The sequence below is a fragment of the Lepisma saccharinum genome, chromosome 8, assembly GCF_977018435.1.
Source record: "Lepisma saccharinum chromosome 8, izLepSacc3.1, whole genome shotgun sequence".
In the NCBI taxonomy this organism is placed as follows: domain Eukaryota; kingdom Metazoa; phylum Arthropoda; class Insecta; order Zygentoma; family Lepismatidae; genus Lepisma; species Lepisma saccharinum.
This window is the reverse complement of record NC_139236.1, coordinates 76,305,439-76,333,181: the sequence shown is the minus strand read 5'-3', so window position 1 is coordinate 76,333,181 and position 27,743 is coordinate 76,305,439. Positions and strand designations below refer to the sequence as shown.

The 27,743-nt window shown below is 36.1% G+C and overlaps 3 protein-coding genes across 7 annotated transcripts in view; 2 read left to right on the top strand and 1 right to left on the bottom strand.

Annotated features, from left to right (window-relative positions):
- AGO1 (protein argonaute-1) overlaps positions 1-27,743 on the bottom strand; it is a 105,909-nt gene that overhangs the window by 70,341 nt on the left and 7,825 nt on the right. For 3 of the 5 annotated variants that reach the window (XM_083126984.1, XM_083126985.1, XM_083126988.1), the window contains exon 2: positions 12,512-12,617. In XM_083126984.1, coding sequence (XP_082983110.1) covers positions 12,512-12,617 — 106 coding nt within the window. Of the gene's footprint in view, positions 1-3,408; positions 3,472-5,034; positions 5,196-12,511; positions 12,618-27,743 lie in introns of those variants that run through there. The other 2 variants (XM_083126986.1, XM_083126987.1) reach the window with 2 other exon arrangements.
- mRpL53 (mitochondrial ribosomal protein L53) lies at positions 5,771-16,333 on the top strand. Its single transcript, XM_083126993.1, has 3 exons — positions 5,771-5,972; positions 13,822-13,934; positions 16,173-16,333. Exons 1-3 carry the CDS (start codon positions 5,827-5,829, stop codon positions 16,331-16,333), a joined length of 420 nt encoding a protein of 139 aa, XP_082983119.1. The 5' UTR covers positions 5,771-5,826.
- LOC145991164 (uncharacterized) lies at positions 16,422-18,084 on the top strand. Its single transcript, XM_083126994.1, has one exon. The coding sequence runs from the start codon at positions 16,422-16,424 to the stop codon at positions 16,602-16,604; it is 183 nt and encodes a 60-aa protein (XP_082983120.1). The 3' UTR covers positions 16,605-18,084.

Sequence of the window (27,743 nt, the reverse complement as noted above, 5' to 3'; positions counted from 1 at the left end):
TTAAAAAGTTGTAATTTTTCACGTCTATGGAGAAAAATTCAAGTAGAATTCACGCATAATTCCCGGAGCCAATAATTCACGCATAATTCCTAGAATTCAAGGAATTCCCGTTGAGTAGCCACCCTGTACTATTTCATAAATAAGCATCTTCCAGTTGCTAATTATAAATTATCTCTTGAATATTTTTTTATTCATCTTATAGGAGAATATGTTTTGTTATTTCTATCACTATTTACATTCTGTGCAAATGTTTCTACAAACTATATTTATCTCTTTATATGAGGGATTTATTACAATGAATTTTAACTATCATTTATCTATATAAAAAAAAAAGCTCCTACAAAGTTTGTTTCACACACTAACATTTGCAAAGTGACACCCTTGTAAGCAAAAAAAAGCAAAAAGCACACAATAACAGCTATATTCTACGCTAAAATTCACTCTTTGTGAACTGGTATATAAACTAAGTCTAACCAGGGTTCCCTGCTGAATTGAAGTTTTATTCAGTTTTGCTAAACCCCTACAAGAACTAATAGGAAAGAAACTATGTACTACCTACAGTCTACAATACTCTAAACAACATTTCTTATTTCTTTCAAGTTTTTGCTCAGAAAATCTGAACATGCATTTGTGCAACCTACTACTCTATTTACAATCCCAATACACAGTATGCTACTGAACTAGCTAGGATTTCTATAAAAGAGGGAAGAAATTTCTGCAATAACAACTGTATTCCATTTGTGTGACCACTTCCCCCATCCCCACCAATGTTAAAAAAGGATCATTAAACGAAATGCCATAGTTATAAATACTAGGTCCAAAGACTGTACTTGCAGAGCACTACTTTAGGGCAGAACAGGCTCTCTGATACAATCAACACAAAGGGTACTGTATTTTCCAAATTGCCCAAACTGCACATGCCAATTGTGTGGATTGGGTAAGTAAGTTCGAACCAAAACTACTACAGTACTAACAAGAACACTGCAAATAACATCAAACGCAGTTATAATAGTGTTGTTACAGATAACAGACAATTTGATGGTCGTATAAACTACCCAAATAAGCAATTAAAAGGGTATTAAAAGCATAATAATAGACATGAAAACTAAAAAGATAATATTATACAAGGCATGTCCAGAAAGTAAGTTCTGTTTGGTAATAAAATTAAATTGTGTACAGATACAGAAAAGTTATTTATTGCACAAAATTCTACAACTCTTAAACTACTTTTCCACATAACTGCCGAAATTTTGCAGGCATTTGTCATAGCGTGGCACAAGTTTTTGTATACCTTCTTCATAGAAATTTGCCGCCTGTGTCTTCAACCAGTTGGAAACAGTTTCTTTCAGCTCGTCGTCATTGTTGAAGTGTTGACCGCCAAGGAAAGACTTGAGATGTAGCAACTTTCATCTGTTCTTACATCTCAAGTCTTTCCTTGGCGGTCAACACTTCAACAATGACGACGAGCTGAAAGAAACTGTTTCCAACTGGTTGAAGACACAGGCGGCAAATTTCTATGAAGAAGGTATACAAAAACTTGTGCCACGCTATGACAAATGCCTGCAAAATTTCGGCAGTTATGTGGAAAAGTAGTTTAAGAGTTGTAGAATTTGTGCAATAAATAACTTTTCTGTATCTGTACACAATTTAATTTTATTACCAAACGGAACTTACTTTCTGGACGTGCCTTGTAGACATTAACAAATGAGCTTCATGAACCTTAAACAAATTGATAATTTTATTTTACTTTGCTTTTCTGCCACTTTTGGCTAATTGCGAAGATTAGGATGAATGGTGATAATTTGCAATGGACGAAAGAACAATCACAAACATACTGGATTTGGGTTTAACTCAGTTCATGAACTATACTTTTTAGAGTAGAAATAAATGTTCTGGCTCATTCCAGCTACAGAATACTTTTTCTTCCATAAGTTGCAACTGGCACAGCAGACGTCGACACATATTTAAAATTCTTTATTCATATTTTGGTTACATTAGCTCTTGATTTAATTGTGACTGGAATGGGCAATGAACTGATGAAATAGATGATTGGATAAAGATATATTCAAGTGTCTCCCCGATGACACAGTGGTAACGTTGTTGCATTGTAATCAAGGGATCCCAGATTTGATACCCAGTGGAGGCACACAGTGCTTCGGATCACACTTTAAACTGTAGGTCCAGTCCCGATTAGCCACACTGGGCATAAAGAGGACTTAAAAACACAAATTCAATCAATCAATATATTCAAGCCTTAACCAGGATTTGAATCAGACCTCTAGCTTCGTAGTGTTATATTGAACACCCAGTCACAGAGGCCTACTATAAACAAAAATCACATTTACTGTTGCCAAACTTTCGTTTTGAATTTCTTTATCGATGGTAGTGGAAACCTTCACATTGTTGCATCTATCAGTTGGTGAATAGAACAAAACTATCATCACACAAGACATGAACAAATTCAGAAGTAATTTGATACTGGCGTTACTGATGAAATTTTGAACTGACGATATATGGGTGTTTTGTCACCAAATATGAAAACCTGCAGGCTCCCATATGAATTATGATTACATCTCCGAAATAATGCTTGACTCTACAAAGAACTGAAATCCATATTTTTTTGTTTTATTGCTAAGTGAAAGAACCTTACTCCTCTATAGTGGCACTTTTGGCTCTAAAATATACATAAAAAATGTAATTCTTAACGTACGATGGTTCTTAATATACCTAATCAGGTTACTTAAACCTGATCCATCTTTACTCAAGAGATCACGCACGAACATACATTCAATAGTATGGAAAATATATACAAATAATATATAGCATGCAGTCAGTCCACAATTAACGCATACACTAAATTTCACATGTTAACAAATGTACTTCCATCTACCACCAGACAAAAAAAACAGCACCCAAGTCTACAGTACTAGCCCTGCAATCAGATCAGAACAACATGCTTTAAAATAGCAGTTCAATAAATCACAAAAAATTCAAAACTCCATTCTCATATTTAACTACATGTTCAAATCACAAGTTAGATACGGTGTCCTAGGATCTACCATGACTGAAAAGGGTAAGAGAAGATAAGTAAGGCAAACAAAAATTAAAAATATATTCTCGTCAGAATCCAACTACATTTTTAATAGAAGTGCCCACAGTACTGAGATCACAAAAACAAACGACTGCTGTTCCTGTTTTGAAAAAGAATAAAACTTTATACCCAAGACATACACAATACTTTGTTCATTCAGAAAACAAATGACTTCCACTGGTCCCACTAACTGGAACGAGCAAACCCAACTGAGGAATTATAATTACTCAATATAACCTGTAATTAAATGCAAGGAAAAGAACATAGGGAACCCTGGAATAAAACAAAAAAAAAAAAAAATGAAACAGTTGGCCTACCCATGCCTGGGGACGCAGGTCGATTACTTTGACCAGTTTGACCTGAAATTGACCATGGTACTTCTGTGGAAAACAATGTAATGCAAGAATTTAGTCACATACAGTAAACAAAACACATGTTTTATACAGACATTACTTATCCTGCAATGGGAAAAAAATTAACTAACTCATGGTTAAGCTACCATAAAACATGTAAAATGCACCACTTTGAACAATACTGACTAAACTAATGATACATAAATTTTATATCCATTTGCAAATTAGTCACAGATTTCTAAAAGCTCAGATCATTTTGCGATCAGTAAAAAAGAATATATTTGAAAATACTAAAAAAGAATATATTTTAATATACTAAGTCAATCGTTGAATCAGCGATGCTACCAACAAAGAAATATGCTCCAGGAAAATATTTATCATTCATCATAAAATCATACCCACATCAACAAAATTTTAGGACTGAAGCACGAATTAAAAAAAGGCCACTGATGAATGATCTACACAATTTCTACATTTATTGACACAGTGAAAATCATTTGACTAACTGGATACCAGTATGATAAGCACCTAGAGAGTTTGTGCAAGCAACATCTTGTGAATTAATTAGAAGACCACTTTAATCAGAAGCCATCTCTATGTACATTACACCCTTAAAGCTATTCTGCGCAAGGCCTGTCTGCCATCTTGACACTAGCAAACGACTATGTTGACTGCTGGTGGTGTGAAATCCTTGCAGCCTGAAGTAGCAGTTACCTAGCCAACAGCCAGGTAACAAGTTATCTCCAGTGGACTTCCTACCTCGGTTTGCTCCAATGTTGGGCATTCCTGGAGGTGCCAAATGATGCTACATTTCATATTCTGATTTACAGGGAACTGTTATTACAAGTTCATTTGGTACATCATAGGTTAAATTCAGGCAGTGTTCTAGCAGTGTGGAGAGAGAACACAGTTTTTTAAGAAACAAAATGTCTCGCTGCTCCATCCTGGAAAGAATTCTGTGGAGTCTTATTCATGTATGTAGTAGAATTTCAGCAGTTAGTATGGATGAGCGTTTACAAATCATTACATGTGTATTTCATAAAACACATTTTACATCTCGTGTTTCGTACCGAAGTTATAAGAATAATATAAACACAACCTTGTATTTACATCCCAAGCTAAGGGCAAGGCAGATTGCTCATTGCACCTCGGGCTTAAAATTCAACTTTAACGATATTTCTATTTCTTAAGTAAGATAATGAATTTGTACTTCGTCGGAACATTGCTTTGACAGCAGTGATTCATAGCAAATTGATTTGGGATTTTTAGGAAAATACCTGGCCTTGAGAGGTAGACTAAAAACAAACCAACTACTCGGAGCCAATACAACTTGGGTTTCTTTCGCCGAACATATCACACACACCCCCTCCCACATTGATAAATTACTAATATTATTTTACAAGAAATAAGTGGCACATCATGCTAAATACGACAGTAAATTAAGAACAATTAATAACTTCACGCGCCTTGATAATGTAACAAAGGCTGACCTCAAGCATTGAACCTTGATCATCGTAACTGTAATGGTACGCCTATATTTATTTTCTGACAAAATACACATTATGTAACACTTTCTTATAGCATACTTACGCTGCCCAACTGGGTACATGTCCTATTATATCAGATCAAATAAATAATAAAGGTACAATAAATAAATACGACGAGAAGGCCTCGCCACTCAACCTCCCAAATAAAACATAAGCAATATGGCGTCAGTGTGACGTCGAGGTTACGTGCTTCAAAACTAACTCTTATTGGTCGTATCTCCTACCGTTCTGAACATGGCTCCAACAAATCAATGAAATACCAACATTGCAGATTTGCACAGAGGTTATTGTACTTAAAGCAATTAAAGTGTTTTCTGTAAATGTAACAGGCCATCGTAAAATACAAGTTCTGTAAAATTTAGTTCACATAAGCAGCTACTACGTTATTGTAAATAAGAATATATTAGCAAAGTAATTCTGTGAACACTGACTGCAAAGCGACACGTATTTCTAATTTTGTCAGTTCCTTTCTCAAGAGTATTGATTCACATAAAGATTTTAAGATTAATGCATTGTATGTATGTTAAAGAACTTAATTACGGTATATTTTACTGTTCTAATTTGCACAGCCGACACGTGAGTGCTTAACACATTTCAAAATGAAAAGAATCATGTAGAGAAAAAACAAGCTAAAAAAAGCTACACTAAAATTTCCAGGTGTAAAATGATGTATCACTTGAAAGTCTTTTATTCATAAAGCATGTGTATATGCATATAGCATATATATAAAGGTAATTTTAGAAAAATTTTAACACGCGGAGTGCAAGTCACATTCGCACCTATTTCTGTGGCATTCAGATGTTGGCCATCGTGATGTTCAAAAGTCGATATCAGGATGTCTATCTCATTCTCCGGGACATTAACGAGATCTGCTGGAATTGTTAGTGCTATCAGTAAGCAACTGAGAAATGTTACTTTGAAACCTGTAAAACGAATTACCATAAAATTTGACCCATTTCATGAAAATGCACTTTCGATAAGGTAAGGATTACAAAGTATGTGTTTTGACTGAAACGAAACCGACGTTCATTTGTTTTATAGATGCGACAGTTTTGGGATTGTACATCAATGCATGAATTTGAGGTAATTTACACAAAAATAACACGTAATGAAACATGGATACTATTTCAAAAATAAATAACATGTTTGATATTTTCATATCAGACATAATGCATTACTGTTAACCATTACTAACAATACAATTCGAAGTTTGCTACACCTTCATATACTCCATACCCTCGTAACATTTGTGCTAGAGCATGTTCTGAAATAATGTGCGATATGAATGCTATGCACCAATATTTTGACAGACAGGACAGTCAAATACATATTCCAAATACGCATATTGTGAGGAATGAGGGGGAGATGGTGTATTATGATTTCTCTTGAGAACTATCACAGGATTACAAATTTTCCCCATGTATTATTGGAAAAGTGAAGGTTAGGAGAATGTGTGGGTTGTAAGGCAATAATGAATGTTACAATCAGTGCTGTAGTCGAGGGCATATGGCAGTATATACCGCATATGAGCATAAGACCAGCAACAGCTGAAAATCGCCTAGCAATAAAGTCAATTTAATTAAAACAAAACTTTTAACTGATGAATTCTATACATGTATATAAGTGCATACTGTCATCTTACAGCATCTTTGGTGAAATATGATGTCTTAACCCCCAATATATACTTTCGGTAACAGTTTCATATATCGGAGACACGTTTCTTCATTTTTACAGAAGAAACTACTTACGGAAATGAGTTTCTCTAAGGTTTCCAGCGTTCGTCGAGGTATTTTCTTTCATCGTGGAATCTATTTGACCGAGAAATCATGTATTTTTCAAGAGAAATATCTCACCGACGCACAATTGCCATTGCTTTCCCTACGTGAACCAGATGCTGTATAAGTTTGATGACGTAACCCACTATCAGTGTTTCCAACCCCTTTTTTTTTAACTATGCTTGCCTAACCTAACCTTATCGGCATGATTCGTGAGGCTATCCGTCAGCTACCCATGCATAATGTACAATTTGCACACGTGACGAACACAATAGTAGGTTGGAAACACTGCATACCCACTACCGTAGTCAAGTTTTGCCCGTCATATTGTGTGTTAAGGAAGCGAAAAAAGGAATAACAAAAATTACTCTCTGTGTGAAAAATTGGGTTTGTTTTCGTTTAAAAAGCATAATGGCACTATGAACTATGTTACACAATACACAATTGGTAAGTACGAACCATGCGAAACACAAAATATCCGATTTTAATGTGTCTCCGATCTATGAAACTGGTACCATACTTTCATATAACCTTGGTCCCCAGCAAACAGTGGCACAAGTTCCAATATCATAATGATACACATGCGATTTGCACATGAACGAAATTCTGTACTTGTCTTCGAGCAGAGTTGGGGAGTATTGTAACCCAAGTGGAGCATTACTTTTCCAGTGCCTGCATTTGTAAGTTGTACTTTGCATTACCTTGATAAATTCATAACTGGAAAATAATTTGCCAGGTTGACACACACTAGAGATCAGACATGATACTTGGGTAAGTAGTTAAATGTGCTTATTGTATGATGAAGTAATGGTAACAGTGGGTTTATTTTCCCCTGCAACTGTGAAATATGGGTTTTGAATTCCAGAAATGCTACAGAGCTTTTGACAGATAGCATTACTCTAAATTTCAAGGAACCAGGGCTTTTTGTGTGGAAGTAGAGTTTAGATGGTAGGCAAATTGGGCTTTCTGGTCGATTATTGCCAGCCAGGGCGAGTACAATTCGAGCCCCGTGTCTTTTTTCATGTTGTTTTTCTTTTCCCCATAGATGACTTGCTTCTTTGATGATGCAGTACCAGTTTGTTTTGTTTCATTTAGTAGTTGAATATGACACTGAACAGACTCATGTTCTTAGATATCAAATAAACTACCCCCCATAAAATTAGTCATTGCATTTTTTTCCCCATGCTCTGATGTCCAATTTAATTCTGTTAATATATACTTCGGAGTTTTATTGATTACTTACTCCGTGTTTCCTTGAAAATGTTTATTTTTTTTATACCCCTATACGATTCTTCTCGGTAACAGTGTTGTATGGGCACACCACCTCTCACTCGTTTATTTCGGCATTTTTAACATTCGTACTTGTGTATTCTGCATTGCAAAAGATTCTTGAAGGTTGCCTTCTGCTTTTTTCACGAAAATAGTTTCAATTTAGCAAAATTTTTATTTCCGCAAAACGTATTTCTTCAATTTTACAGAAGAAAGTACTTACCGAAATGAGTTTATTTATACTTTAGGAAGGTCTTGGAAGTGTGTTTTCCCCTCGCTTAAATTTTTTTGCCAGTAAATCAAGTAATTTTCGACATTAATTTCACTCCAATGCACCAAAGCTGTTCCTTTGATGTCAGTCTACTACGAGAACCAAATTTTTGCGTGTGTTTAATGACGTAACAACCGGTCAGTGTTTCCAAATACGCGGTTTTATAACTGTGTAACAGTTGTAGAATGTAAATAAACGTGCGTTACTGTTCATCATTTCTGATTACGAACTTGCGACAACATGATGTGCACACGATGCGTGGTGAAATTGCACGGCGTTGAAGATCCAGTAGAATTTGCAATTCACCATGGAATTGTGAAGGAATTGGAATGTCCCATAAAATAAATTATCTTCAATTTTTCTAATTTTAAAATACAATTTTAACTATGCTTGCCTAACCTAACAGAACCTAACCTAACCTTGCCGTGCATGGTTTGTGGGGTTTTCGAACCTGGAAAGAAATACAAAATCAGTAACACGAAAGTAAGTATTTTTCTATGAAGAAGGTTGCAACACTGCATAACCACTGATCATGGACAATGCTAGTCAAGATTTCTCCGCCATATCGCGTGTAACGCAAGCGAAAGCGAACAAAAAGAATGGTAACACTTTACTATACCGGAGACAGATTTCTTCAAATTTACAGGAGAAAGTACTTATGCAAATCATTTTCTGTAGCATTGTTGATGTTCGGGAATATAGTTTTGATCCATTTAATGGGAATGCATGTGGTTTTCTACGAAAATCTATTTCTGACGCGCTATTGCTGCTGCTGCCATTTGCTTTCTGCACGAGAGCACAATACGGTCAATATGCTAAATTAAACAAAAGGAGTGCTAATGGAACCTAAACTAACAAGCCTAACCTAACCTAGTAGGCATACCTCGTCCCCGTGATGGTTCGTGGGGCTATCGTGAATTTTTGGGCTAACGTCAATGGTTTTTGGGGCTACCCATGGATGGTTTGTTGGTAATAAGGAACAAGAAATAGACATTATTTTCGTTAGAAATTCATTATTTCACCTAAAGAAATGTTCCGCAATGCAGAATAGTACGTTAGCAATGTAAAAACTTGCAAAATAAATAATTGATAGGTGTCTCAGGTACAGTAAAGTAGTACCAAAAAAATTACTCTGTCTAAAATTGAGATTATTTGCGTGAAAAAAACCAAATGCCACCTTCAAGAATCCTTAGGAATGCAGAATATGTAAGTATCAATGTGAAAAATAAGAAATTAAGGGAATTAGAGACGATTGGTGGTTACTGAAATTTTACCGTGCATTATCAGTGGGGTATGCAGTGTTTCCAACCTTCTTCACCAAAAAATACCTATTATGCATGGATTTTTTTTTTTTTAGCGAATTTACAATACTGGAACCCTCCCCGATTTTTGTAATATTTCTCATATTCACTAATTGAGGCCTCCTAATCATTAATTCAAAGTTAAAATGATCGCACATCATTCAATTTCGCTTATTTTGCAATTTCTACACCTGACCGCCAAATTTTAACTTCAAATTCATGATTGGGAGGCCTCAATTAGTGAGTATGCAAACTTCGAAGCACCGGTACTGATCGATGTATGTCGAAGTTGGTTTTTCATGGCTGTACCCCAAGAAATGTTCTGAAAATTGCTGTCAAAATTTCCTGAAATTTCCTGCCAATTCCAGGCTCCGCCCCTGGGGTAATAACCTGCCTGCAACCGCTATCGTGGCAATGCCTCCACTCTGGCTACCCGCCTGTCTCTATAGATACGTTGCTAAGGAATTTAAATATTAAAAAATGTAAGTTTTGTAGCACGTACAACTCCAAAAATTACTTTCCGCGCTCCAGAATTTCTTTCGTCACACTTGTTTAACCTAACCTTACAGAGAATGTTCAGTGTGGCTGTCCATCAATGGTTTTCCGGTAAGTGCAGCAACGAACCTATAAAAAAAATCTTATTTTCGTAGCACTTTAACCACAAACGTTAGTCACCGAAGATTCCATTTTCGTATCCTGCAATTTTACGATCCATGCACTGTTGCCAAACTTGCCTGTAATCAAATCAGTTCGCATTCCACATCCTCTTCTACATCGTGATTGTCACTTTCACTTTAGTCCTTCATCCTCGACGCATCCTCCTCCACACTCCATCTAACGATCTGTGCAACATTCACATCTTTTTTACTGCTCTCTTCCACCATTCTAACACGATCCGTCAAATCAACACTGTGCCAACGCTGTTTCCATACTTGTACACAGAGAATGATTGCGAGAATTGAAGAACTTCTTTTACAACTTCTACATGTTAATGATCAATTTCTGCACTTGACCACAACATCTTAACCTTAGAAGAATCATAGCGACTAAGTATTTCGAGAGTATAATTAGTATTATGGAAATTACAGAAGGGTCTGGTATTGTAAATTTAATTTTTACTATGCTTGCCTAACCTAACCTTACCAGAAATGGTTCGTGGGGCTATCCACGATTGTTTTTTGGGGCTATCCATGAATGGTATGTGGGGCTACCCCATGAAACCATTCACGGATAGCCCCATGAACCATTTCCGGTAAGGTTAGGTTAGGCAAGAATAGTTAAGGTGAACATAGTTAAAAAAATGGTTCGCATCCTAGACCCAGAACAACAAAAACAAAGTGTGGTTGGAAACACTTACAGGAAGTTACGTCATCAAACGTACAGGAAGCAAATGAAAGCAAAGTCTATTGTGCATCTGAGAGATATTTTTATTGAAAAACACATGAATTCCTGGTCACATAGATTCCTCGACGAAAGAAAACACCTCAACGAAATTTCAACATGCAACAGAAACTCATTTCCGTAAGTAGTTTCTTCTGTAAAAATTAAGAAATACGTTGTGCCCATATGACACTGTTAACTTTTCTTGCAACCAGCCATCGTTTACTGTTGTCTTGGTTACGGACTGCTGCTGCCATCTAGGTCACGTGTGTGTGGTGTGGAGGGGTTTTGTAGTTAGGTTAGGTTTGGGCTCTTAGAATTCAAATAATGTCTAAATGCTTTCATGGTTAGGTTAGGTGGGCCAGGTTTGGGGCCTCCCTGATGGTGTATTAGTAATGTTGTCACCTTGTAATCAAGGGGTAGTTCGGGTCCCACTTTAAACTGTAGGTCCAGTACCGATTAGCCTTCCTGTGCATAAAGTGCTCTTAAAACCAGAACTCAAACTCAATTCCCTAAGTGCTTTCAACATCACGTTGGTGCTGGTCTCAAGCTCGACACCTTCGAGCCTCATCTCGGAAGTACTCTGTGGAATGGCTTAACAATGGGAAGCAGGGTATTTGCAAAAGTTACCTTTTACATCTTTTTTTTTTGCTGATAAATAGGACTTTTTGGGACTGCAAACGGTGCTAATTAATTTCAGAAATCTTCAAATTTACTTCCCATTTCAACTATTCTGCAATACTTTCTTCTTGAACAAAAAATGCCTTGTTAGTGGGAAGCGTGGATGCTTGCATAACATACTTTTGTAAGTTTTTTTTTTCTTTTGCCAATAAATTGCACTTTTCAGAACTACTAATAATGGTAATACCTTCACCAAGGTTCAAATTTACTGTAACAATCAATTATACCATTTTGAAATACTTCGTCTTTCTCCTATGATAATGTAAAGATCATTAAACATTCGGAACTCTTACCCAAGTTTGTTAAAAAGGTAGTCTGAAGTCTGAATCAAGGGAGCAGTTGCCCTGTCACAATGTGCATCCCTCCATGACAATTTCTACCTTGTTTTTATGTCACCTGACTACCTTTATAACATTTTAACAATCTACCTTTTATTATGTTTTAATCCAAGGCTTGTCCAATTTTCCTGAATAAGCCACATGATATGGGGAAAGCCGGAGAAAGGAATTATATCTATGTGAACTCAACTTTTGTTAACACTCACGTTGATGAAACACACTTTTATATTTCGTAGGCCTCCCCGATGGCGCAGTGGTAGCGTCGCTGCCTTGTAATCAAGGGGTTCTGGGTTCGATACCTGATGGAGGCACAAGTGGTTCGGATCCCACTTTAAACTGTAGGACCAGTCCCGATTAACCTTAACTGTGCATAAAGTGGACTTAAAACACCAAATCAATCAATTAATTCTATATTTGGCTCCTCATTTATTAAGCAGTCTTCAGTGAACATGTCAGTATCATCATTATATAACAATAATGTAAAATAATTCTTTAAGAAACTTACCAATCCCATTGCATATCCCTTCTCCTGTATCATTGGACATTGACTGAAATGGTGCAGTTGGTTGATGTCTTCGTTGTGGTGGAATCTTACTCTTGTCCGTGGCCATCTGCAAAGATGATGAAAGTATTGTGAGGCTTTATTAAGACTAATTTTATCTTGCATAGAATAGGGCAGCTCGGATAGCCTTATTAAGGCTCTGCTGGATCTTTGGCTGATGCCAGGGCAGGTGTTTTCAAACATTCCTTTGCTTTCAAAAAACCACTATGATATTCCAAAATCTGAAAAAAAAGGCATATGCTTAGAATTCCTTCTGGAGCATTGACGTGAATATTTGTGTGGTTTGTTTTCAATGTTGTCTAGATATTATTAAAATTAATAATAGACTTACGTAGCCACGAAACTATTGAGAATATCTAGACAACAGCTAAAGGAAACCATACAAATATTCATGTGAATGCTCTAGAAGGAATTCTAAGCATATGCATTTTTTTTCAGATTTTGGAATATCATAGTGGTTTTTTGAAAACAAAGGAATATTCGAAAACACCTACCCTGGAGTCGAGCCTTAACACCAGCGATTTCATGACCATCTTAATGCATGCTCTGCAGTATGTAGTTTATGAATGTAAACAGTTTTGTGGTAGTATACACTGATTTCTGTATATATATAAAAAATATGTCAAGGGATGAATTACACGCTTCCTGCTTTTTCAGATTTCTTAAAGCATCCAATGCAAGTTCTGAAAGCTATGCATTAGAACAGTGTAATATTTTTCCAATGTAGTGTTACAGACTCACAAAATATGTTTCCAGATATTCCATAAGGCAACAACTTGAAAAAAATACTTAAAAGTTGAACCAGTTCTTCCAAAGAGCATGCTTAAGGAGAATATTGCAGATATTGTACATTGGACATATTAATATTATAAATTTTTTAACTTCTATAATCCATTACCAAACTTTGTAAGAATATATTCCCCTATTCCTCTGTCAGTATTTATTTCTTTTCTTCTCAAGTGCATGTAATAAACATTACTGGAATTGAGATGAGTGTGCACATTTGTAAAATAAGTGCTTCTTGATTTTTTGTTATGCTCAAAATGACTGGCAACAATTGAATAGGTATTCAAAAACTATTAAAAGGAAATAGGAGCAAAAAAAATAATCTTGAATTGTGCTCCAAGGATTTTGACATGAAAACCAGGTTGACAGCTATGCTTTAGCCATTATAAACATCTGAGACAGAGTGGTATGATGTTACCATTGGACTAAAATCCATATCTCATAACTTATTACTCTGTTATTTTCAGGGATTTCATGTTCCACATGTCTACAGAGAAGATAGCAAAAACTAACCTGAACTGTTCTTTTAAACCTGAAATTCTGTGTAATCGACAGGCACCCAGTATCACCTTCAACCTTCGTGAGTATTTAACGTTTTTTTATGTAAATTCCTGATTCAATGCCCCTTAGTTGCATTTCCCACTCCCATAATTATGCAAGATTTTTGGAATGTTATGTTTAATCATTGATTTTTTTTTCCTTTCTGAATGTATTTGTGTGTTTTTCTCTCTAAAAGGGTAGCCTACAAGTGCCCAATAAAAATCATAACATAACTTTCAATGTATAAGTATTGGTAATGGAACAAAAGTAAAATACGTGCCCTGTCTGCTGGAACGGGGCTACAATGACAGGGGTATATGTAATAAATAGTTCTTGAAACAGTGCTCGAAGTGAGGGTATGCCCCCCCCCCCCTCCCACACACACAGGTGTCTCATTCTCACCATGTTAAACCATGGAGGCATCTCCCCAACTAACCCCAAGGCTGGACTAAACATCTCCCAGCTAACATTTTGTACTTCAAGCGCTGGGACCAAATATCAACAGAGACCAATTAGACCAAGGCTGATATTTTACATCCCCTTTAGGAATGTTGCATATAGCATGCAAAGGAAAATCGGTGTCCACCATTTGGCTCAATGTACTGCGAGACATACCCAACAGCCTTAAAAAAAAATGCTGTAGTGCACTCAACTAATTTAAATTTTTGTGTGCATGTCATTTGCAACATTCCAGTGCCATCATTTTCATTTCTTGAGAATCAATAAAAATGCAATAATGCATGGTTCAACAGCCCTTCAGGGCCAATCCCGACCTACCAACTACGGAAATCTCTGAAGAAAAGTTGTTATGCTCCCCCCCCCCCCCCAGGATGCTTGAACCAGCATGCATCCAGTAGCCCAAAGCATGATGACAAGAATCATTAATGGTGCCGGGAAAAAAAAATAGTAGGGAGATAGAAGGAACAAAAAATATGTCACATTTAAATATACCCCCTCAATATAATACAGAAAATACATATGCATATTTGGGCTAAAACATTTATTCATCTACTTTTTCTTGTTAGCTGGGGGAGTGTATGGGGGGGGGTTAACTGTGCTTGCATTACTGGATTCTCATTACCATGAAGTGGATGGTTCTGCTCAAAAGGAATATATATGATATTCTGTTTTAAGTAAGAAATGCCTGAGCCACTCAGATATACTAGGTACTTTCACAATCTTTTATTGCCCAAAAAGTTCCGCTACAGGTTTCTTGTATATTAGCAAGTTCATAATTGTGTTGTCTTCATTGGTTTTGTTAACCACCCTTAATCTTCTCTTCTGGTTGTAGTAGGATATTACATGTTATTTCAAATGGAGCCTATTTGGAATGGTATTTGTATTTTTTGTTATTAAATGCGGCTTTGCCCTCTTTGGCTAATTGTTTCAATGAGGTTGAGTTTTGAAATGACATAACTCATGAAGGGACACACTCAAAGAACACCTATGGTCGTGCCAGGATTTGAACCTGGGAACTTTCATGGCAAGATCAAAACATGACCACTTAGTGTGTTCTCCCACTGAGCCAGCTATCTTGCAATGGAAAATTGGTTCATACATATAGTGTAAGGTTAAAAATAATAATAATGAAAAAAAAAAACACTTTGGCACATCGATGAAAGGCAAGTAGTGAAATATCAGCATTCCATTTACCCACCGAGGCAAGTTTTTAAGTTATACTATGTTCATATGTTGGTGAATGTAGAAAGCCTTGCTTAAAATAGTTGACAGTGACTGAAATAATCTGTTTAGACTTAAATCCAAATATAAAAGCACAATCTTCATGATACTTGAACATTTTGTGCATTTTTTTTCATTGTCCAGTCAACACTATTATAGCTAGATTAATATCCATAACCAAAGTATATGGATTATGACATAGCTTTTGCCTCGGATATCATTTTCAATGGAGCATGGAGTTTCCAAACCAAACTATATTTGCTGGCGTATAAAAATTTAAAATAAGTTTGAAAAACAGGGTGCGTCTTATATGCCGATACTCAGTTCTTGATTACATTAATTTCTGGAAATTTTCTGTTCTGAGTTAGACAATTTCCTTGCGATGTGTCACAAAGAAGAATAAAATGTATTCTTTCCTAGTTAGATTAGGTAAGTTATTTGTTGACCTACATATTACTTCATATTTGAAATACTTTAAATTAATTATAAATACAGTGATTAAAAAATTTTGCTGAAAAATGTGTACGTTGGTGAATACAGTATGTTACTACTATCGTGTAGTGTTTCATTGAATTAATTGAAACTTTACTATTTTCAGAAAATGGTGAGAAAGTAGTATTCAAAACAGAAAACTTAACCTTTCTGGAATTGCTTCAGCTATACAACAAGTACATCACCCCTCTAGCACCAAAAGAAGAGGAGATATCTTCCAAACTTCTGACAAAAGGAGTGAAGAAGATTGTTGGCAGAAGGAAGTAAGGTAAGGTATTCCACGCAAAGGAATTTTCAGACTATTAGGAACAAACATTAAACAACCGAAAAGTGTTCAAGGAAGTGCAAGTGAGCAATGGCAACTAAAAAGGATGGTTACAATTTAAAGTTGATTGATACACTCTATAATCAAGTTCCAGCCTTTACTGATGTTTTTGATGAAGAAACGTGGTACATTTTTGTAGCGTGCTTCACAGCTGCTACCATTGTGCTGACAGTAGTTGTGTCCAGATTTGTCACTCTGAAACCTGTAGACTGAATGGAAAATTGGTGATTGTTCAGTAATGTGATGCGCACGTGAATTCATAATAGAAAGTGACAACTTTCGTTGTTATTTTTCTTATCAAAAATACTTATAATTTTCTATTGTGTAGGTTTTGTAAACCTTCATAAATTCCTAATGTGGATTGTTTGATTTCAGTGTGCTATAGGCAAGGAGTGTTTGACCTAATACTAAATGCAGTATGTATAATTTTAGAAAAAATGTAGACAAGGAAATTGTGTAAATTCAGTCAACATACCTATTTCCTCCCCCCCTCCCCTTTGAAAGCATTGTCAAGAGTCAGGATGTACAATGTTGATACTTGTCTTGTTCTGACAAAGTGTTTAGCTGCCATTGTCATGTAGCCTAATTGTTATCGGATTTTTATCAACATAGAAACTAAAGTGTAAAAATGATGATAAGGATTGAATTGAATTAACTGTAGGAAATCTAAAATCATGCATATTAATTTAATTATAAGTTACTCTTGACACTATCCATGTATCTTGCATGCAATTTTCCCCTCTCAGCGCAACCAAATACTTTTTGGTCTGTTTTATTTGTCATCTGCAGATATCAACTTTGTACTTGCAGTACAACAAACACTTTAATGCTGGTGACATTACACAAATGTCTTTGTGTATCATTAGGCCTACATGAGTGAGAATGTGTACCCTATTCAAGATAAGTGAAAGCTGCTGTGAGAATTCCTAGTTTCATTCTAGTAGATCTAATGATACAAATACGATATTTGCAGAACTTTCCCAGTTTTAATGTGTTTCATGCCTTTTTCGTATTTTAATAATAATCAAAGTTATATCCTTGTTCTACGGGCATGTTATACATATATTATTCACAGTGTATATTAGTTGTTAACTTGGAATACTTGTTTCATTTAATTCCAGTTAATGCGAACAGCAATTAGGTAATATATATTTGTTAATATTTGTAAAATTTATTTTCAGTGACACTATAGCTCAAAAAATGAGTGTTCCTAACAGCAGCACTTAAGAAAATTGAACCAAAAAGGTGTGAGATACGATGCTGAATGTATAGAACATGTAGATCTAGTCATAGAAGCATTTGTACTGCTTTATTTATCTCCCAGTTCTGTAGAAGCACAATAACGTTGTGTAGTTCAGCCTACTACATTATTACATTAACATTTATTGCTCCATAGACATTTGATGTTTTTATGTCCTCATAAATGAAAACAGATGTTTCTAAGGAGATGAACAATATTGTTTTCTAGTGAAAGGAAAATGTACAATCCCATTTACTAACATTGGTGTTACATGAATGTAACAAAAGGCTATTGTAAGACATTTTGTGATTTTGATAGTAAGGAATGTCATAATTAATGAACGTAAGATCTTAACAAAACCAATATAAATGTGCAGATAAGGTGTTTAACATGAAAACTGTTAAAGCTTCCTTTTGTAAAATAGAGAAAAGTACTTACTTCAGAGAATAAACGATCTGAAATTTATCTTGCTCAAAACATACATCTGTGTAACAATATTCAGCCTCTCCCAATATACGAGGGTGAGTTAATTTTTTGCAGGTGTTTTTTTTTTCTTCCCACTCGTGTACAAGTTTGAAGTTGTTTGTACAGTGGGGAAGTTGTTTGGCAAGTTGCATTGCTGCTATCATGACTTTAACAATCACACTCCACCTTCCACTTGCACCAAAGAAATCAGTGTTCGATGCCACACCACATGTAAAAAAATAGAAAAAATAAATAAACTGCATTGCAGATAAAAATTGACTCACCCTTGTATAAACACACTATCAGAAGCAGTCACCATGGCTAGAAATTTCTATGCCCAGGGTGAGAGTAGAATTTGGTGCCCTCAGCAACGAATCAACCAGTGGCGATTTCTCTGGGTGTGTAAGTCGTGTGTCAACGGCCAAAGGAAAATGAAATAAAGAAGAAAGTATCTGTACTTTTATAAATTACGATTTTGAGCGTTTTTCTTCAATTGTCAGTCTCGAGCACCCGATAGTTTTCGAACGCAGCACAGCGTGCAGTGGTTGTCAGGCAGGCAGATCGGTCCCTGACTGCCAGGACGTTGGAGAGGAAATACAACGTCTTACCACTGCCAAAACATAGGATGACCTCGCATGCGCACCCTGCCACCCACCAGCATGGCTACCTTCTCAAGGCGTTGTATTTGTTTCCAACGCTTTGGCTTTCATTCGTCCTGCGTTCCGCGTTGTTTTGCTCGTAATTGTTGTGTATTATTTTTTAAACGTGTGGTGTGAAGTGATGTGATTATTTTAAGATGGAGAATAGTGAAAGTGATCTGCAAAAGTATTTAAATAATTCATTTTCTTCGCTTTCGTATTCAGAGAAGAAACAAGTGATTGATAATGGTCGACCATGTCCGAATCTCACGATGTCAACATGTGTTAAAGGAAAAAAGTGGTGCTGGAAAAGGTTTTGAGAGACATTTTCGAAAAGAATTCTATGAAATTTCAGACTGGCTTTGCGGGTGTGATGTGGTGAATAATTTTTACTGTTGGACATGTTTATTATTCTAGACTAAAAAACGTGTTGGGAATTATCAAGGGTATGCGGATTTGAATCATCTCAATACTGCAGTGAGAAAACATAGCGAGTCTGAATTGCATCTTTATAGTTTCTTTAAATTTAGTAGTTCTGTTGCCACCCCTACTAGAATTGACGTTCTTTTGGATACTCAACGAAAAGCTGAAATAGAGCTACACAATGAAAAAGTAAAAGAGAACAGGGAAATATTAAAGAGGTTGATTAACGCCGTCTGCTATTTAGCAAAGCAAGATCTGCCATTCTGAAGCCATGAGGAAAATGCAGCATCTCTAAATAAGGGCTATTACATGGAATTCCTTATTGCAAGTGCCGAGTTTGATCCCTCATTAAAAGAACATTTATTAAATTCTACAGTTTTTCGCGGTACTTTGGCAGGCATTCATAATGATTTAATAAATTCAGTTTCGGATGTTCTGAGAGATGAAATCTACAATGAAACACCAGACATTAGCAAATCACAGAAAAAATTCAATGAAAGATTTCTTGGATTTCATGACATGAGCGCCGATAAAACTGCAGGAGCTTTTTTTAGTCACGTGACTGAAATAATGGATAAATAAGTGTGGGGATAAATTAATTGCCCATACGATGGATATTCTGTAATGAGTGTTCATTTGAATGGCCTTCAAAGTAAAGTTTTTGGAAAATTATCCGAAAGCTTTTTTTACGCATTGTTATGTTCATGTCATGAACTTGGTGCTGCAACAATCGTTAGAATGTAACAAAGAGCTTAAGGTGTTCTTTTGTGGTCTTAAATCACTTAAACCTCATTCTCCAAAGAGGTTACACGAACTTTCTGCTTTCATGTCCAGAAAGCTCCCGTCATTAACTCCTACCAGATGGAATTTTACCTCTAGGCTAGTGTGGACAGTCAATGACAACAGAGAAGCACTGCTTATGTTTTTTGAAGATGTTAGTGAAAGTGGAGACTTCGATCATTTGACTGCAATGACTCCAAGAGGATTTTCTAGCTTCCTGAAGGATTTCGAAAATATATTTTTAATAAAGGCTTTATCCAACTTGCTTGCCTTTTCAGACGTATTATTCAGTATATTGCAGTCTAAAAATGTTGATATTTTGTATTGCAGTAATAAAATAACTGAATTTCAACGACAGCTGAAAAAGGAAAGTGAGAATTTCGAAACACTATGGAATTCTACAACTGGTACAGTAGAAGAGGAAGAGCTTGTTGAAATGAAAAGGAGGCGACTGAACAACGAATCACAGAAAGATCACTGCCGGAGGCTTTACTTTGAAATCATTGATAATATCAGCAACCAGATAACAATTAGATTCGCGTCATTTGAAAAATTGCACTATTTTGATTTACTAAATCCCACAAAACGGGGCTACTTGAATAATGGAGAAAACTTTCCTCACCATCTTGTGTACATAAATTGCAGGAAATTTATGGCAGTCTGTTTAATTTAACCAAAGTACAGAATGAACTTTGTTTGGTATGCTTCCACTGAAGGATCAGAGAAAACACCAATTGAGATTGTAAATTATCTACTGGGCACGAATCTAGTGGGTGGGTTTACGGAAATATATAAATTAGCATGTTGATCGCAACAATTCCTTCCACAACGTCATCTGTCGAAAAATCGTGCTCATCACTGAAGAGGATCCACACATTCTGCCGATCTACTCAAACTCAGAACCGGATGACGAATTTAAATTATCTCCATCGAGAAAGGATTACTTTCTAAGCTGCGAAAAGGGGATAAATCCCAATTTTGTGAGGCAGTGATCAGCACATTTCTCTCTAAAGAAAGAATAATAGAGCTGGAATGCAAGTAACTGTGAGCAGTTGATTTTTCACAATTTACTTTTTGGAAGGATAAATGAAGGGTAAGGGGAAAAACAGGAATGCGCATTTTAGCGATTTTTCAATGAACGGGTCATTCTTATGTCCACGGTGTTTTTTGTAGGGGTGATGGGAGTTCCACCAACCCCTCTGGTTGCAAACTCGTGCTTTAAAAATTAATTGTATGGCGAAGTATTGAACATTAACTTTCTCCTTACCCTTCAAATACGAGTATTTACTTCATTTAAAATAATTTATGTAATTTAATGTTTTTCTAAATATTTATAAAATTACACCAAAAAGGTACGGAGAAAATTTGTGATATTGGTTCACAGATATGAGAGGGGGAGGGGTTAACATTCCTTCATTGCCAACGCCTGAAGTTCAGGGTCAGGAGACGCCACTGGAATCAACCCCCAAGCAAATGTTAATTTCCTCCATAGCTAAACTCTTTAGTGTTTGATACACATATGTGGAGCCACATAGTGGTTCGGATTCCCCTTAAACTGTAGGTCCAGTCCCAATTAGCCTATCCATGTGCAAAGTGGACTTTAAAAAAAATCAAACCTTTTTGTTTCTCGGTGGAGTGACTAATTCCATCGCCATGTAATTAGGAGTCTGCAGGTATTCCTGGTGGAGGCACATTACACAGTGGTACAGGTAACACATGAAAACTGTAGATTCAGTCCCAATTAGCCTACCTAAGCATTAAGTGGACTTTGAAGAAAAACAAGCAAATTTTCTCTTTTGTGTGTCAACTACAGCAATGCTCACATAGAACAAAAGTGTTCTGTAACAAAAAGTCCAACATGCATTTTTCTCTTCTCTATATGGGAGAGAAGCTTGTATATAATATTGTCATGAAAAAGCATACACAGTACCTTCAAAGTGAGCTAAAAAAAATGTTGGACCTATTTCTTACAATTTTAAGGTACCATGAGGCATTATCTTTTCTCTTGCTTGGCACCCCCTGGAGTACTTCCCTTCTCTAGGGATGGCTCTGAATAGAAGTATATTATGAATGACTGAAAAGGTGAAAGGGTGGGTGAATGAAGTGTTTATAAGGAGCTAGTTCATAATTTTTTAAAAACAATACTTTCTAAAATAAGTAATGAGTGGAAAATATAAATATGCAAGCTAGCATCTTTCTAAACTATTGGCTAAAATGAAGTATATCTGTGTGGAATCAGAATGAAATAATGTTTGCTATGTCACCAACACTTTTATTCCAATATGAATACATAATCATAAAAGTTTTATGTAGCAACATTTCAGCTTTACTTGCAAAACATTCATTAGGCTAAATTTTGATCTCAAGATTTTATCCTGGCGAAAGCTTTCAAATAATGCTGATATGTTCCTACATCAAACTTGTATAACTGATTTATTTTTCATTGGAATAAATTAGGGATGTGACAAAGCCAATTACCAACATATGAATATTGGGCAAAACTGACATATCGTTATATGTAAAAGTTTGATATTTTAACTGATACCAATACTAAAATTTTTGTCTTCTAAAAAGTTTTCATTATTTCAATTTTGTTAGATTTACTGAAAATAGGTCAAAGTGAATCCGTGAATGTGGATGTAATATGCACATAAACAAGTGTACCAGCCAGATCTAATCTTTGTGAAAAAATCATTGCCATCCCTCATTCGGAAGATCCACCTATTTCCTATCTGAAATAGAGCATTATTGCTGAAGCAACTATTCCGTGTGATGAGTATCCGTTACTGGCAATTGAAGAAAGTACCCAAACCTGCAAAAAGTGGCTAGAAAATATTTGGGCATACCTGCTGCATCACTAATTAATGAAAGAGTACTGAGTGTTGATGGGCAGATATATGACAGTAGATTACATCCAGAAGCACTTCAAAAAGTTTTTCTGAAGTGTAATCTGCCAGCCTTAAATTTTCAGTATTAAGAACATGAATTCATTTTGCTACTTAACATCCATGTTCTTTTCAAATATGGACATACCTTCTGTACTAGTGTTAAGTCTGTGAGAATACATACATCAGCAAAAGGTGTAAGGACACCCAAGAAAAAATACATGTATGTTGCTTCAGCCATTTAATCATGACAAAGAGGAAAACATGGTTCAGTAGTCAATACGACCACTTTTGTGCTCGTAAGCCCATCTGGATATGCTCTGGCATGGAATGCATTAACCTGTGACATTACTCCACTTTTACCAGCTGCCAAAGTGTGGCCACAGCAAGCCAAAATTCGACAACATTAATTGACTTAATTTTGTACAAAATGTAGCACATTGTATTCCACAGGTTCTCAATTGTGTTTGAGATCTGGACTTCTTTGCAGACCAAGGCAACTTGTCCACATCACTTGACATCGTGAGCAACTGATTTCTTTCCCACGTTGATGACACCATTGCTATCGGTCCACAACAAGCCTGCATGCTAGAGAGGAATCAGCTGGGGAGAGGGCACTCACAAGAGTTCCAGTGTTGCCATTGCAATGCCTCCTGACGTTTTAATTTCAATGTGCCACAAACATGACCACCAGAGGGTTCTGGTGGCATCTTTACAGATTATCTCCCATTTGCATGCACAGTTGCAACGGTTGACAGTGCGCTCAGATGCCTATGCAAGGTTTCCACATCATCGTACCATGTTTCCTTTCATAGCCCATGGCTACCATTGCAACTACAGCCAGAAAGGAATAACCTGGCAGTGACGTCACTCCCTGCTAAGTCAGCGTTGCCAACTACTATGAAAGGAATTATGGCACGAGAGTACAAGCAGTAAAGATCACGGTGCAAACTACCAATCTTCAATTTAATGTTAGCATATAATTCGGCTTTCAGCAAACCTTCTGCATGCAGAATATTGAGAGATGACAGCCACAACTTCATTTCATCCTTCCTGCTGTTTAATGTTGGGATTTTTTCCACTAACTTGTTGTGGTATGGATCATTGTCACACACAATAACAGAGTTTGGGGGGCAGATTGGGAAGAAGCTGTTCTTCGAACCACAACATAAAATTGTTAGTGTTCATCTCCCCATCATAGTCCCCAGAAGTTGTTTTTCAAAGTAACACTACCTTCGCCTCCTGCACAAATCCACTTTCACCACCGGCATGCACAATAATAAACCTGGGACTTTTTCCTGTTGGCACTTTAACCCCCCGCCCCCTTCGAATCTTTGGAATCCAGCCAAACTTTGGGGACAGTGTGGTGTGTGTTCACGAAACTTTCATTTATGTAAATGAAAGACCGGCGGGGTTGCTCTCTGCGCAGTTCTTTAACGTCACGCAAAAATGATCACTGCAACGCAACAATGCTGTTCGTTCAAGGAGTAGCTTCCTGCTGCTTACGCTGTGCTTTATAAATCTGAATTTTCTTATGATCATACGCAATGACCAACGTGAACCCTTAAAATTAACATTTTCTTGCAGTTCCTTCATCAGTTTATGTACAGTGACAACAATGCGTTTCGTGTATAAATCATGGATTGTTCGGCGCACGACTGCTTCATCAAAAGGATCAGATTTTTGACACATTGCTGGGCGTTCAGTCAGTTTTTGCCCTGCGTTGAAAAAGGTTTTCCGCTCGCACTCACAACATTTTTGTTTTCTCCTTCAAAATTCTCCACACAGATCTTTCACTGACACCTGTCGCCACAAACGTTCTGTGAACAGCTGTGGTTTTGTTTTCATCAAAATCAAAGTACTTATATACATTGAAAACTATTTCTCCTTCATTGCCACTGCTCATTATACAACAATGACAAAACCAGCAAAAAAAAACCCTCACTAACAAAGAAACAAAATAGCCTGCTAATCACTCGCTTGTAGCTGCGGTTTGTTTCGAAAGACTAATATAGCAGTGTGGGGGTTTGCACGCCTGCTTCACCCCTCTCAGAATGATTTCGATTGGTTTGCACGTCACCTTGTCATCCGCTCAAGCGAATGAGCCTTCGCTTCTGGAAGGAGAGATGAAGGTGGGAGATGACATCCCTGCCAAGTTATTCCTTCTGCGCTGTAGACCGGTGCGTGCAGGATTGGCAAGGTAAATTTACTAGTTACGCGGATGGAAAAAACTAATTATATTACATTTGAAACTTTAGTTTTCTTACATAATTTAGCACAAAATCATTATTTTCTGAAGTTGTTTATACAGCCACCTCACGCCCCACTAACATCTTTTAAAAAATAGAACTGTTCTTTCACATTTTTAAAATTGTGAAATCTGTTGATATATAAATCTTGCACTAGTATTTGTATTGTAACATAACAATTAACGACAATTTATTTGGATTGGATTAAGTTTTAGTAACAGCTTCAAATTCCTTTTTCATGCGTATTAATACACTTGCATAGCCTAATTATGATGTGAATATGAATATGGCAGTTTGTAAAATTGTAATGTAAGAGCACAAATAAATTCGCAAGGAAATTTTTTAAAGCCTTTTTTGGTTTTCTACCAATGCCAGCTGCCATAAATAACAATAACCATCGCAAAAACCATGTTTTCTTTTCATTTTTAGGTTTGATTCTAGTTTTTTACATACTTTACGTTTTCTACGCATTTTACGTGTCTTGTAGAAAACATTTTTTACGTGTAATTGCACAACCCTGGGTGCGTGACACATTCAGTTTCAAGGTTGGCCATTTTGCCCATGTTTTTCCAAAAGACCAACCTGGGTAGTTTTTTTTTATATATATATTTTAAAAGAATTTTGTTTTCCTCACAGTACTGTATCTGAACATTCAGTTTGTATTGTTTTAGTTGACTGAATCGGATACTCTTTCATATTTTTTTATAAAAAAAAAATTATCATTATGACCTGCATTAAATGAAAAGTTTTTACATTTCTGTTAACATAGTTAAAGAATTCGTAATGAAGGTCTCACACCTTTCAAAAGGTTAAATTAAATTAACTGAAATATTGTTTCAAAATATTTGCCCCACAGTTTGATTCTAAGGATCCTGGATAGTGTAATGGTCTACGTAATTAGTTTACAGAGTCGGATTCCCCGAGGCGTAACTTTTTGGCGCATGCAACTGTAAACTGTACTCGCAGTCCCAAGTAGCATATCTGACCACAGAGTGGATGTTGTTTTTACAATGGGCAAAAGGGGGAGGGGATATAATGACATTTGAAATATGGCTACAATTTTTGAACCCATAAAGCGAGATCCTGCACATAGTTATTTGCTTATTTTGTCACACTTCTACATTTCTAGGTCAATCACATCGAGATGTTAACTAGGTGAAGTACAAGATGGGATAGACACACGTCTATCTCTTGTCCATGATCTTTGGCACAAACTATGTTGTAGTGTAACATTTTTTGCAGTTAGACTTTTGCTTTTATCAATCACGTTTGCTAACCCCTTTTCCCTGCAACAATACATTTGAGCATCTTCTCTAGTGATAAGTTTGTTCTTCACCTCGCCAGGAAACCTGCTATTTTTTTAATGAATATTCCATTGTCTATTTGAATTAATGTAACAAATTTATTTTGTGAATGCAGTGTTGTGCCTATCTTGAAGTGAATTCTGCTACGGCTATAAAGGCATTTTTATCTCAATATGTATTCCACATAGACCAATAAGTAACCCAAAAATGCGATGCGATACAAGGTAGCTGACTTTTAAATCTGCTGTTTGTTTGCAGTTTATCACAGATGTGTTTTTCCATTATTTATCTGTATGTTTCAAGTATGAATGCTATGAATGAAATTATAAATTTGCCATATTTGTGTTTACTGATTTTGTCCAAATGGAATACCGTATCCATCCTCTGAAATATCTTGCTACTATAAAAATCTCAAGCCAAAAGATCTAATTTTATGGCAGTTTCTATTGTCAAAACATTAGTAAGCATTGAAACTATAGGCTATATAAAAGTGAAATTTGGACTTTCAATAAAATGTACTCAATTCTCCTTTGTTTTATACATGCAAAAATTTTCTATCAATTGAACATCATAGCTGAAACTGTCGTGAGCCACACTATATATGGTTCCCCCACATATGGAAGTGACTGATAACCCAAGTGCTACCACACTAATTATTGCAAAATGATAAGCTCTATTCAACCATATTTTGGAAATATTACTTACCTTTCTTTTTTGTCAAAATTCAACTTCTAGAATGATTTGAGAAAAATAGCCTCGTAAAACCCACTGTGATTTCTACTACATTATTTATTGGAGTATTTTAGGCTATTCTGCTAAATTTCTCACGTTTTCTCAAACTGATGACATAATTGTCTGGAAAAAAAAAACCCTTGGGGAAAACTGTGCTGTGCCAACCTTGTCCCATTTACTCATGGCTCCCAATCTTTTGTTCACAAATGTCTGGTTTTGACCCCCTCATGACCGGATCAAGAAAGTGTGGGGCGTTACCCCCACACCACCTATACGCCTTCATGGCGTGGTGCTAAGCACAGGGGAGCACACGTTTTTTTTTTGTTTTTTTTTTACCCTCTCATTGCAAACCAACATGTCTGTTCACACCACACCCAATAGCATTCCTTACTTTGTTCTTGTAGCAGCACTGGTTGTTGTCATGCTATTTTGTATGTAGTGTCAATATTGCTACTTTGGCACAGAAAATACAAGGACAGGATACTGTTGGTCATATTTCTGGGTTGTCCATAAACTTTTTGCCGGCACTGTATATAACATGCAAATATAAATTTTTATAGGAAAGATATTTTGGTCATGCTGAAAAAAATAGTCAATTTCCATTGAATAATCTTATGTTTTTGAATCGGTTAAATA

What these genes read in the sequence shown, in the direction of transcription:
- LOC145991164 (XM_083126994.1), top strand. Translation starts at nt 16,422, where the DNA reads ATGGCAACTAAAAAGGATGGTTACAATTTAAAGTTGATTGATACACTC.
- mRpL53 (XM_083126993.1), top strand. Translation starts at nt 5,827, where the DNA reads ATGTCTATCTCATTCTCCGGGACATTAACGAGATCTGCTGGAATTGTT. An exon ending in GAAAATGCACTTTCGATAAG is followed by an intron (nt 5,973 to 13,821) that starts GTAAGGATTACA and finishes TGTTATTTTCAG; the next exon opens with GGATTTCATGTTCCACATGT. An exon ending in CAGTATCACCTTCAACCTTC is followed by an intron (nt 13,935 to 16,172) that starts GTGAGTATTTAA and finishes TACTATTTTCAG; the next exon opens with AAAATGGTGAGAAAGTAGTA.